The sequence below is a fragment of the Eurosta solidaginis genome, chromosome 4, assembly GCF_040869045.1.
Source record: "Eurosta solidaginis isolate ZX-2024a chromosome 4, ASM4086904v1, whole genome shotgun sequence".
NCBI lineage: Eukaryota > Metazoa > Arthropoda > Insecta > Diptera > Tephritidae > Eurosta > Eurosta solidaginis.
The window spans coordinates 181,385,990-181,400,018 of NC_090322.1; the positions used below are offsets into that span (position 1 = coordinate 181,385,990).

General features: G+C 43.4%; 1 protein-coding gene across 1 annotated transcript in view; it reads right to left on the bottom strand.

Moving 5' to 3' along the window:
• Positions 1-10,506: 10,506 nt before the first annotated feature.
• The window catches only part of LOC137248372 (probable serine/threonine-protein kinase ndrD), a 28,766-nt gene continuing 25,243 nt past the window's right edge, over positions 10,507-14,029 (bottom strand). The window contains exon 7 of the mRNA XM_067779256.1: positions 10,507-11,490. Within this exon, the coding sequence (XP_067635357.1) occupies positions 10,726-11,490 (765 nt within the window). The 3' untranslated portion in view covers positions 10,507-10,725. The remainder of the gene's footprint in view (positions 11,491-14,029) is intronic.

A 14,029-nucleotide genomic window follows, 5' to 3' on the forward strand; every position in this document is an offset into this window, starting at 1 on the left:
TACAGGTAAAGCTAATAGAAGCGTGCTAATAAAAACAATTGATGGAGGGCGGATGGCGGGAGTAGAGGAGAGGACCACTGATCGTTCCTCCAAAATTGTCTAGATCTCGTTCTGTATGTACCAGATACCAAAAACTATTGATTTAGGAGAAAATTTAGATTGAGTTATAACAATTTATGGATTTTACACCAGAGGGGGAGATAAAGGGGGGCGGGCGGAGGGTGTCACTGCTTACTTTGTAAGCCCTCGACTTATTTGACCCCTTGAGTCTGTGATATTGGTGAAGGCCAGTATACGTAAAGTTATAATGTGTAAAAATTATGAAAAATAATTTCTCGAAGGGTCGTGGGACCGCTACCCCTCTTTCCATGTTCTAAAAAAATTTCGCTAGTAGACTACTGTCTGTGTCCCAAATTTCATCAAAATCCGTGTAGCCATTCTGGCGTGATTCAGTCGCAAAGACGAAAAAATATAATAATTAAATTATAACTGTTCCTAGGGGGCGGGGACCACGCCCCTTTTGAAAAATATATAGCTAGTAGATCCTTCTAGACTATTGGCTATATGTGTGCAAAATTTCATCCAAATCGGTCCAGCCGTTCTTGCGTTATTGAGTCACAAAGACAAACGTCTGGACAAACATCCAAACATCCAAACATCCAAACATCTAAACATCCAAACATCTTAACATCCAAACTTTCCCATTTATAATATATACTAGCCTTTACCCGCGGCCCCGTCCGCAAGGAGAAAATGAAATATGTGGGCTATTCACGTTAGCCTGCTTATAAAGTTATCTGTTTAAAATTTTTTTTCTGTCTAATGCATTTTATTTTTGTAATTGAGTAAAAAAAAGAACTTTATGAGCTGATAATCTGATAGGATCCCAAAATGATAACCAAATTATCCAGAAAAAGCCACGAAATGACCCCGACGCTATCGCGGACGGATCCCGAAAACCATCCAGAAACGCCCCGGAAGAGTTTCCAAAAGTTCCCGGAATATTCCCAAAAACCCCGAAATGACAACGACACGATTCTAAACTTATCCAGAGAACCACAAAGGAATGATGCCTGAAGGGTACCAAAATGATCCCGAAATAGTCCCGAAAAAGTTCCGAAATGACCCTGACGGGCTCCCGGACGGTTCTCAAAAACCATCCAGAAAATATCCAGGAAGGGTCCTTAGGGGATCCACGACGGATCGCGAAAACCATACAGAAATTATTCCGGAAGGGTCCCAAAATGATCCCGTATTAGTCCCGAAAAAGTCCTGAAATGACCCCGACGGGATCCCAGACGGATTCCGAAAACTATCCAGAAATGATGCCGGAAAGATCCTCAAATGATCCCCTAATAGTCCCGAAATGACCCTGACGGGATTTCGAACGGACTCCTAAATGACCCTGACGGGATCCCGGACAGATCTCGAAATCCATCCAGAAATGATCTTGGAAGGGCCCAAAATAATCCCGAAACAATCTCTGAAAAGTCGAGAAATTACCCCGACGGGATCCCGCACGGATCCCAAAAACTATCCAGAAATGATCCCGAAATGACCGAAAACCATCCAGAAATTATGCCGGAAGGGACCCCAAATGATCCCGAATACCATACAGAAATGATGCCGGAAAATACCCCAAATGATCCCGAAATAGTCCCGAAAAAGTTCCGAAATGACCCGGAAGGGATCCCGGACGGATCCCGAAAACCATCCAGAAATTATGCCGAAAGGGTCCCCAAATGATCCGATACCAGTCGATAAAAAGTCCCGAAATAACCTCGACGGGATCCCGGACGGATCCTCAAAATCATATAGAAATGATGCCGGAAGGTACCCCAAATGATCCCGAAATAGTCCCGAAATGACCCTGGCAGGATCCCGTACGGATCCCGAAAACCATCCAGAAATGATGCCGAAAGCCTCCCCTAATTATTCCGTATTAGTCCCGAAAAAGTTCTGAAATGACCCCGACGGAATTCCTGACGGATCCCGAAAAGCATCCAGAAATAATGCCGAAAGGGTCCCCAAATCATCCCGTATTAGTCGAGAAAAAGTCCTGAATTGACCCCGTTGGGATCCCGGATGGATCCCGAAAACTATCCAGAAATGATGCCGGAAGGTATCCCGAAATAGTCCCGAAATGACCCTGACGGGATCCCGGACGGATCCCTAAAACCATCTAGAAATGGTGCCGGAAGGTACCTCAAATGATCCTGAAACAGTACCGAAATTACCCGACGGGATCCCGAAAACCATCTAGAAATGATGCCTGAAGGTACCCCAAATGATCCCGAAATAGTCCCGAAATGACCTCGAAAACCATCCAGAAATGATGCCGAAAGCGTCCCCAAATGATCCCGTATTAGTCGAGAAAAATTCCTGAAATGACCCCGACGGGATCCCGGACAGATCCTCAAAACCATATAGAAATGATGCCGGAAGGTACCCCAAAGGATCCCGAAATAGTTCCGTAATGAACCTGACGGGATCCCGAACGGATCCCATAAACCATCTAGAAATGGTGCCGGAAGGTATCTCAAATGATCCCGAAATAGTACCGAAATGACCATGACGGGATCCCGGACGGATCCCGACAACCATCTAGAAATGATGTCGGAAGGTACCCCAAATGATCCCGAAATATTCCCGAAATGACCCCGAAGGGATCCCGGACGGATCCCGAAAACCATCCAGAAATGATGCCGAAAGCGTCCCCAAATGATCCCGTATTAGTCGAGAAAAAGTCCCGAAATGACACTGACGGGTTCCCGGAGGGATCCCGAAAAGCATCCAGATATGATGCCGAAAGGGTCCCCAAATGATCCCGTATAAGTCGAGAAAAAGTCCCGAAATGACCAAGACGGGATCCCGGACGGATCCCGAAAACCATCCAGAAATGATGCCGAAAGCGTCCCCAAATGATCCCGTATTAGTCGAGAAAAAGTCCCGAAATGACCCCGACGGGTTCCCGGACGGATCCCGAAAAGCATCCAGATATGATGCCGAAAGGGTCCCCAAATGATCCCGTATAAGTCGAGAAAAAGTCGCGAAATGACCAAGACGGGATCCCGGACGGATCCCGAAAACCATCTAGCAATGGTGACGGAAGCTACCCTAAATGATCCTGTATTAGTCGAGAAAAAGTCCCGAAATTATCACGACGGGATCCCGGGCGGATCCCGAAAACCATCTAGAAATGATGCCGGAAGGTACCCCAAATGATCCCGAAATAGTCCCGAAATGACCCTGCCGGGATCCCGGACGGATCCCGAAAACCATCTAGAAATGATGCCGGAAGGTACCACAAATGATCCCGAAATATTCCCGAAATGACCCCGACGGGATCCCGGACGGATCCCGAAAACCATCCAGAAATGATGCCGAAAGCGTCCCCAAATGATCCCGTATTAGTGGAGAAAAAGTCCCGAAATGACCCCGACGGATTCCCGGACGGATCCCGAAAAGCATCCAGATATGATGCCGAAAGGGTCCACAAATGATCCCGTATAAGTCGAGAAAAAGTCCCGAAAAGACCAAGACGGGATCCCGGACGGATCCCGAAAACCATCCAGAAATGGTGCCGAAAGCGTCCCCAAATGATCCCGTATTAGTCGAGAAAAAGTTCCGAAATGACCCCGACGGGACCCCGGACGGATCCCGAAAACCATCTAGAAATGATGCCGGAAGGTACCCCAAATGACCCCGACGGGATCCGGGACTGATCCCGAAAACCATCCAGAAAAGATGCCGAAAGCGTCCCCAAATGATCCCGTATTAGTCGAGAAAAAGTCCCGAAATGACCCCGACGGGTTCCCGGACGGATCCCGAAAAGCATCCAGATATGATGCCGAAAGGGTCCGCAAATGATCCCGTATAAGTCGAGAAAAAGTCCCGAAATGACCAAGACGGGATCCCGGACGGATCCCGAAAACCATCTAGCAATGATGACGGAAGCTACCTTAAATGATCCTGTATTAGTCGAGAAAAAGTCTCGAAATTACCACGACGGGATCCCGGACGGATCCAGAAAACCATCTAGAAATGAAGACGGAAGGTACCCCAAATGATACCGAAATAGTCCCGAAATGACCCTGCCGGGATCCCGGACGGATCCCGAAAACCATCTAGAAATGAAGCCGGTAGGTACCCCAAATGATCCCGAAATAGTACCGAAATGACCCTGACGGGATCCCGGACGGATCCCGAAAACCATCTAGCAATGATGCCGGAAGCTACCCCAAATGATCCCGTATTAGTCGAGAAAAAGTCCCGCAATTACCCTGACGGGATCCCGGACGGATCCAGAAAACCGTCTAGAAATGAAGCCGGAAGGTACCCCAATGATCCCGAAATAGTCCCGAAATGACCCTGATTGGATCCTGGACGGATCCCGAACACCATCTAGCAATGATGCCGGAAGGTACCTCAAATGAACCCGTATTAGTCGAGAAAAAGTCCCAAAATTACCCTGAAGGGATCCCGAACGGATCCCGAAAACCATACAGAAATGATGCCGAAAAGGTCCCCAAATGATCCCGTATAAGTCGAGAAAAAGTCCCGAAATGACCAAGACGGGATCCCGGACGGATCCCGAAAACCATCCAGAAATGATGCCGAAAGCGTCCCCAAATGATCCCGTATTAGTCGAGAAAAATTCCCGAAATGACCCCGACGGGATCCCGGACGGATCCTCAAAACCATATAGAAATGATGCCGGAAGGTGCCCCAAAGGATCCCGAAATAGTTCCGTAATGAACCTGACGGGATCCCGAACGGATCCCATAAACCATCTAGAAATGGTGCCGGAAGGTATCTCAAATGATCCCGAAATAGTACCGAAATGACCCTGACGGGATCCCGGACGGATCCCGAAAACCATCCAGAAATGATGCCGAAAGCGTTCCCAAATGACCCCGTATTAGTCGAGAAAAACTCCCGAAATGACCCCGACGGGTTCCCGGACGGATCCCGAAAAGCATCCAGATATGATGCCGAAAAGGTCCCCAAATGATCCCGTATAAGTCGAGAAAAAGTCCCGAAATGACCCCGACGGGATCCCGGACGGATCCCGAAAACCATCTAGAAATGATGCCGAAAGCGTCCCCAAATGATCCCGTATTAGTCGAGAAAAAGTCCCGAAATGACCCCGACGGGATCCCGGACGGATCCCGAAAACCATCTAGAAATGAAGCCGGTAGGTACCCCAAATGATCACGAAATAGTACCGAAATGACCGTGACGGGATCCCATACGGATCCCGAAAACCATCTAGCAATGATGCCGGAAGCTACCCCAAATGATACCGTATTAGTCGATAAAAAGTCCCGAAATTACGCCTACGGGATCCCGGACGGGTGCAGAAAACCGTCTAGAAATGAAGCCGGAAGGTACCCCAAATGATTCCGTAATAGTCCCGAAATGACCCTGATTGGATCCTGGACGGATCCCGAAAACCATCTAGCAATGATGCCGGAAGGTACCTCAAATGAACCCGTATTAGTCGAGAAAAAGTCCCAAAATTACCCTGAAGGGATCCCGAACGGATCCCGAAAACCATACAGAAATGATGCCGAAAAGGTCCCCAAATGATCCCGTATAAGTCGAGAAAAAGTCCCGAAATGACCATGACGGGATCCCGGACGGATCCCGAAAACCATCCAGAAATGGTGCCGAAAGCGTCCCCAAGTGATCCCGTATTAGTCGAGAAAAAGTCCCGAAATGACCCCGACGGGATCCCGGACGGATCCCGAAAACCATCTAGAAATGATGCCGGAAGGTACCCCAAATGATCCCGAAATAGTCCCGAAATGACCCATCCCAAATGATCCCGTAAAACCATCCAGGAATGATGCCGGAAGAGCCCCCAAATGACCCCGGAAGAGCCCCCAAATGATCCCGAAAAAGTCCCCAAATTACCCCGACGAGATCCCGGACGGATCCCGAAAACCATCCAGAAATGATGCCGAAAGGGTCCCCAAATGATCCCGTATTAGTCGCGAAAAAGTCCTGAAATGACCCCGACGGGATGCCGGACGAATCCCGAAGGCCATCCAGAAATGATGCCTAAAGTGACCCAAAATAACCCCGAAAAAGTCCCGTAATGATCCCGGCAACCATCAAAAATTTATCTCTCGAAGGTACGCAAATGATCCCGAAAGTACCCCGACGGGATCCCGGACGGATGCCGAAAACCATCCAGAAATGATGCCGGAAGGGTCCCCAAATGATCGCGAAATAATCCCGAAATGATTCCGGAATAGTCCCGAAAATGTCCCAAAATAACCCCGACGGGATCCCGGACGGATCCCGAAAACTATACAGAACTGATCCCGGAAGGGTCCTAAAATGATCCCGAAATAGTCCCGAAAAAGTCCCGAAATTACCACGGCGGGATCCCGGACCGATCCCGAAAACCATCCGGAAATTAACCCGGAAGGGCCTCGATATGACCCTTACGGGATTAAAAATAAGGTGAAACTAATTATAAAACCATGTTAATAAGGCAGCAGTCGCATTGGATCGAATGAAAAGTTACATAGAAACATACTGGTAAAGCTAATAAAAGCGTGCTAATAAAAACAATTGAAGGAGGGCGGATGGCGGGTGTAGAAGGAGAGGACTACTGATCGTTCCTCCAAAATTGTCTAGATCTCGATCTGTATGTGTCAGATACCAAAAACTATTGATTTAGGAGAAAATGTATATTGAGTTATAACAATTTATAGAATTTACACCAGAGGGAGATAAAGGGGGGAGGGGGGCGGCGGAGTGTTTCACTGCTTACTTTGTAAGCCCTCGACTTATTTGACCCCTTGAGTCTGTGATATTGGTGAAGGCCAGTATACGTAAAGTTATAATGAGTAAAAATTATTAAAAAGTAATTGCTCGAAGGGGTCGTGGAACCCCCACCCCTCTTTCCATGTTCGAAAAAAATTTCGCTAGTAGACTACTGTCTGTGTCCCAAATTTCATCAAAATCCGTGTAGCCATTCTGGCGTGATTCAGTCGCAAAGACGAAAAAATATAATAATTAAATTATAACTGTTCCTAGGGGGCGGAGACCACGCCCATTTTGAAAAATATATAGCTAGTAGATCCTTCTAGACTATTGGCTATATGTGTGCAAAATTTCATCCAAATCGGTCCAGCCGTTCTTGCGTTATTGAGTCACAAAGACAAACGTCTGGACAAACATCCAAACATCCAAACATCCAAACATCCAAACATCCAAACATCTTCACATCCAAACTTTGCCATTTATAATATATATTAGATTAGATATTAGATTAGATTACTTCTTGTCTTGAAGAATAAAATTTTAATATATTTTTTCTGAACTGCATAAATGAAAAAATGTGTGTATGTGAAAAAAATAAGATCTTCAATGAAAATATGATTGAAAAACTATATTCAGTTTTTGATCATCAAAAGTATTCATATTTGATAATTTCTTTTGTACAATTGTATGATAACTCATTATTTAGTCAGAAAGAGTAATCAAATTGTATTGATATGTAGGGAAATTCAAAATTTAATCACCTAAATGCTGAGTGGGAAGTAGAAAATTTTCCAGACAACCTGCCATAGATCCATTTCGAAGGGTGCTAAACCTTCATCATCAGTACGCTTTAGGCACGCTACGCTAACCATTTAGCTATATAGCGGTGGTTTGTTTGACTGACAAATTCTGGCCTTGAGCTTGAATCGAACCTTGAATCATTTATCAGTAGGCCGATAAAAACAAAAACAATTGTTAATAAACCATGACCACTTGGGAATGTCAAAACAAAGTAATTGACAATAAAAAAATCCAGCATTATCTGTGATTTGCAACAGATGGCGCAACCCTGAATAAATATAGCTGGTAAAAGCAATAGAAGTAGGAATTTGTCAGTCAAACAAACCACCGCTATATAGCTAAATGGTTAGCGTAGCGTGCCTAAAGCGTACTGATGATGAAGACTTAGCATCCTTCGAAATAGATCTATCTGCGCAGCTATGGCAGGTTGTCTGAAAAATTTTCTACTTACTATTCCAAAAAACAAAATACAATTTTTCATTTTTAGAAAAATTAAAAAATAACAATAATTATTATTAGAAAAAAATTATTGTTCTGGCCTTGAGCTCGAATCGAACTTTAAACCAAAATATTTTGTTTTGGTTATCAGTAACCAAAAAATCAAGTTTTTTGTTTAAAGTTTTCCAAGTTTGTGTAGTCATCTGAATGAAGCCTTTGGAATCAAGCTTAGAGAGTGTTGGCTGAAAGTCCTATTACAACTGCTAGGCTAAATCTTTGAAAATGTTTCCATTGTCTTGAAGCTAGAAATGTGTTGATATATGCTGCTATCTGTGAATTTGAGTTCCCTGCAAAACGTTGAGCAACGCTTTCAGCGCCGTAAGGATTGCCGGGAGCCATGTAAAATCAAGCGAAGAAACCACACAAGGGGATATATCTATTATAAAAACATACAATATTTGACATATCCTGATGATATTGATATCAATAGACTTAACAAACGCGACGTAAGCTCTCCTTTCTCTGGCCTGGATGAAAAGGCAGAAAAAAGGATCTTGCGATTTGCGAAGGCAAAACAGACTAGCTACTGTAAGGTATTAATCGGCATATTTACGCCTTTGCAGCCACTGTTGGCGGATATAAATCTGAAACTGTGGAGGACTTCGCCTTTTAGAGAATCCCTATTAACACAAACAGTGGGCCTCATGCATTAAAACCAAATCTGTGTTTGTAGTATCGTTAAGTGCTAACCCTAGGTGGTCACCACACTTATAAATATTTTAGTAAAAATACAACGTAAAATACCTTTAATTTGATACCCATTTTGGTTTACTTCATTTATACTTTGGTATTTCAATTAAGTGGCAACCTTCTCAAAACATAGTGGCAACGTCTAAGTAAAACTTCCAAGAATTATATATACTATCTGCTTACCAAGGGTTCTTATCCGGATAAAAGGCACTAGTACATTTTTGTTTCGATTGATATAAACTCTTTTCGTATCACACCACCTTTCTATAATGCGTAGAGCTTGTTGGATGCGATTGGGTTATTGTTTCCTCGCACATCCCTATGTTGCAGATTACTAAGTCATCTGCATATCCTTGTGTGTCAAATCCATTGGATTTTAGTTACTGAAGGAGGTCATCTATGACTAGGGTTCACAAGAGAGGGGCGAGAGTACACCCCCTTGAGGGCATCCCCGAGTGCACACAACTCTGCTCAGTTGTCCCTGCCAGCTCAACACTGATTTTTCTTCTCATTAGCATGGATAGCCCCCAGCGCATGATCATAGAGCTTATATCCTTGCCAATCATAGCTTGTTCAATAGCTTGATGTGTCGTTGTAACAGTGTAATTAAATGGGGTTACACTGAAGGGACAGACCTTGGTCGAGAAAAATCCCGAGTCGCTCCGGTAAATAGAACCAGCTGCCTTGGGAAGCGCTTGATGTGTCGTGTTATTGAACGCCTCTGAGATGTCTTTAAAAGCGCAGTGGGTTATATTTTTTGACTTCAACGTTTTTTTCAGACTGATAGGTAAATTAAGTCCTAAAGAAAGATAATGACAATTACGTTTACCTTCCAAATCCGATATCCACTTCTAAAGAAATTTTCGTGTATCTCTCTTGTAAGCCAAATAAGAAGGCTTCGATGTTCAAAAAATATAGATTTATGAAACGTGTAGGCGTTATATGTGGAAGGGTTGGAAGGGCAGGAAATGACATCATTACCATTAATTGCAGGTTAACCGCCTAAGCGATTTAGGGCATTGCATAATAAGTCACGCTAGCTATCCCTGTTTCGCGGTAACTGACGCCAATTGAGAGCATCAAGGGATGTCAAGTCTTCCGCCACCTGTCTCGCCCAACTCGGAGGAATTTCCCTTCCTCTGCTTCCAAACTGCGGTATAGACTGAAACACATACTTTCTTGGGCCGAGCGTCTTCGCCTATCCGCATAACATGATCTAGCAAGCGAAGCCTTAGCCTGCACCATCTTCATTATTTCTGCGTAAAGCTTATGCAGCTCATCAATAAACCTCCTTCGATACTCGCCATTGGCTTCACGGACAGGACAATAAATCTTCCGGAGAACTTTTCTCTCGAACACCCCAAGAGGCATCTTATATTCTCTCCATACCGTCCATGATTCCGAGCCATGCATCAGAACAGGTAGGATGAGCGACTTGTAAAGCGTGATTTTTGTTTGTCGGGAGAGGACTTTACTTTTCAATTGCATACTATGTCCAAAGAAGCACTTGTTGGTAAGGAAGGAAAAACAAATTTGGGCTAATTGGTTGGCAAGCCCCCATTACATGTGAGTATTGGTAGCCTGCCATATAATCCGGAAGGGGTGTTTTAGGTAAGAGCTTACATGTCTCTTCCGTCTACTTAGCGCAGCTTTAGTCTTTATTTTTCAGACTGCCAATCTGCGATCACTAGAAGTCGCATCGTTGTAATGATTGCTTTAAAAGGGATGTTAAAACACTTTTTTTATAAAGTCGCTACTAGCTATAAAATGAACTTTATTTTTGACATGTGCTCTCTCCAGTTTATAAATAAATGTGAACAAATAAATCAAATATACATTTCTTTAGCTTAAACCACATCTACAACCTTTTATCTCAAATCTATTTCTCAACTTTTAAAAAATTACAAAAAATTCGTCTAGCATCACACTCACATTCATAGCCCTAGACGTAACTACTTAGTTATTATATTCAATTTTACCACAAACAATCGCCGCATCTGCCGTCGCCGCCTTACCAACTTTTTCACTTAAATTACTATTTTGATCTTTCGCTGTTAAATTTAAATTTGGTGTGGAAAAAAGTGAAACACGCGTTTTACGCAGATGCGGCAAGCTGCCAAAGAAACGCAGCCGTGTTGTTGTTGTTGCATTGATGATATCATCAGTTGTGCTATTCGTACTCGTCGTACTGCTACAATTGCTGCTATTATATGATGATGAACTATTGAAATGTTTTGGCCTAATTTTAACTGATTTCCAACGTGATTTTGATTTTTTAACAGCGCCAACGTTGCATAGACCATTAGACAATACTGGAATTAAATGATCATCAGTGTTAAATAATTGCTTGCCAGTGTCGCTGCTGCTATTGTTGTAATTTGCTTTTGGCGCTTCATCGGTGCGTGCACACATTTTACGCACGCGCACTTGCATCGATTTTCTGTGAGCACCAAATTTATGCTTAATGTTGCTGAACTGTGATGGTGGTGCAGGTGTGGGTGCCACCATTGTTGCGGGTTGTTTCTTCTTTGTTAGTGTTTTTGATTTTTTATGATTTGTTTTAAGTGTTGGTGATGGTGTTGATGGCGTAGTAGGTAAATGCAAGCTAACGTTATCCACCTGATTATTACGACGCATGCGCGTGAATTGTAATAGTGAGTTAACTCTTAAGCGGGCTATGTAGCGCCAAAAAGTATTTGGTTCTGACGTGACGGAATTGATCTGAAATGAAAATAATGTGTAGAAGATTAAACAAATAAAATAATAAAATTTGTTTTTAGTTAAACGGTTTTATTGAAAACAATACCTACATGAAGTAATAATAATACTAAAAGCTAGAAACTAATTAGGTAGGTCCTAGGTACTAGTCATCACACTCCACATCAATCTAGGGCGTTGATCAGACAATTAAATAAAAGCGTTGGGCGCGTGAAATTTCTAAAAATGTGAGGCGTAGCATAACCTTATTAAGGTTCAGTTGGTCTTATATATGACTATCAATAGAAATTTGACGCGTCCAACGCTTTTATTTAATTGTCTGATCAATGCCCTAGATTGATGAGAAGTGTGATGACTAGTACCTAGGAATATATCGATATGGCGATTTTTTTCATATGTCTATTTCTATTCTTGTACGTATTATATGTTCCAAATATGAGCCAAATCGGACCACAAATAAGATTTTTTTGAATATCTCGATCCTTGCTTCACCTAGCGGCGATTTTTTCATAGGTCGCTTTCTATCCATGTATGCATTATGTGTTCCAAATATGAACCAAATCGGACCACAAATACGATTTTTTTTTTATTTTTCGATCCATGCACCACCTATCGGAGTTTTTTTCTTATTATTGCATTGTCATCGGGTTCTGAACTATATTCCAAGTTTCATGCTTGCAGCTTATCGTGAAGTTACTTAAATTTCAATTACAAAATTCGTGCCAGCTCGGTTGAAGGGGCGTGCATGTGAACTTCTCGTATTTCCACTCAGAGACATTTTTGGCCAACTAGATTTTTCGTAATTAGTCTTCCCTTCCGTTTACCTCCCCCTCGCTTTATTTCCCCCTTCTCCCCCATAGTTTTAAAATGGTTTCAAGGTTTTTTACTTCCTTTCTCAATACCACTTAACCTCTCCTTTTTTCTTACTTACTCTCCTTCGCGATTACTCTCCAATTTTTTCCTATATTTCTATCTTTACCTCTGTGCCACTTTCTCCCACTCCCTCTTCCGTCTCTCTTCCATTCGCCGGTCCTCTTTCTATCCCTGGTTCCATTGCGAACTACATATACTAACATTTCGCATAGTGCGGTAAAGACCGAACAGGGACAAAAGATATGGTAAATATCAAAGAACATAAGCCGTGATATACCTCCGAGGATATCTAAACCGAGCTTCTCTTCCTATTTGCTTCGTGCTACTTTCAAATTTTCGTACAGACAGATTCACTGAAACGCGTTTTATAGCAGAAATATACTCGGGAGTGTTTGCCTAACTGCCGGACGTCGCCGCCTATAAAATTTGATTTTGCGTTTACGGAGTTTTGAACCCAAGACCTTTTTGGTAGGCGTAGCACGCTACCATCACACCTTCCATTCCAGTCACCGAAAACTGAGGATAACCCAGCGGAGGTTCTACAGAGCTGTACGCCTGGTTCATAATAATTTTAAACATTTTACTTGGCATCTCGTCTGCAAATTTATTCTCTTCAATTTTGCTATGCCTGGGCAGGCTTCAAAAGGGAGAAAAAGCCCTAAGCACAAACCTCGACGCCACAAATGTTGGATTTTTATGCCTATAAGGCAGCCCGGCTATCAACAAATGAGACTGGACTATCTTTTGGGACAGTCTAGCTGCTCTCTCTCCATGGCATTGACCTACGCCTGGTAAACACAGTTCCCCTTTTAATTTTTGAGACGCCTATGCAAACTGTGATGCCCCTTTCAATTTCAAACAGAATTTATATCACGTCAAAAAAAAATCATCACAATAGTCTAGTCCAAATTTTGTTACTCCCAGCACCCCTAAGAACCTGGACGACGGTTTAAAGGCTTAGCCGAACTATTATGTGGCTGACCGACTTAGGAGCTTTTCTAATCCAACGTCTCTTGCGAACCGTGCCTATTTGATGTTTTGCAACCAAGAGGCTGTCAATAAATTTTAGAGACTATAAGAATCAGAAGGAGGAAGAGAGTGGCGTCACGAGCTAGGAAAGATGAAAGGAATTTGAACTATGATTAGGCCCTGGAAAAAGGGGAGTAAAGTGGTGTCAGTTAGCTCCGTGAGGAAGGGGTATACGATACCCCAGGAAGAAATAGAGTTGAGAAAGGAACGATAGCGAGAGGGGAGTAATATCCACTCACAATATGGCAGCATTAGGAACTGTTAGTTGGGGGCCGAAGTCGACCAAACCGACCGTGTGTGAGCGCGAGCTTGGCTTAAGCCCTTGAGAGGGTGGGAGGTGGTCGAAGAACTTAGACCTCAAAACCAAATTTGACAAGGGATGACGGAAAATCGTTCCAATATACATCACTTAGACCTCGCTTAGAAAAACTTGTTTCCAAATATCTGATGTGGCTTTCATTAGGCCCCTGAACCCAGTACCTTGGGTGTAGTAGACGGAGCATAGCGAGGCGGCCGTTAAGGCAATAATCTAACATAGTTCTTCATCAAGAAGTGCTCTGAAGTCAAGCGAGCATTAGAGAGACTTTGCTCGGGCTGCAGCATTCAATCATACTGCTGTTTTGCCTCTTGAAAAATTACA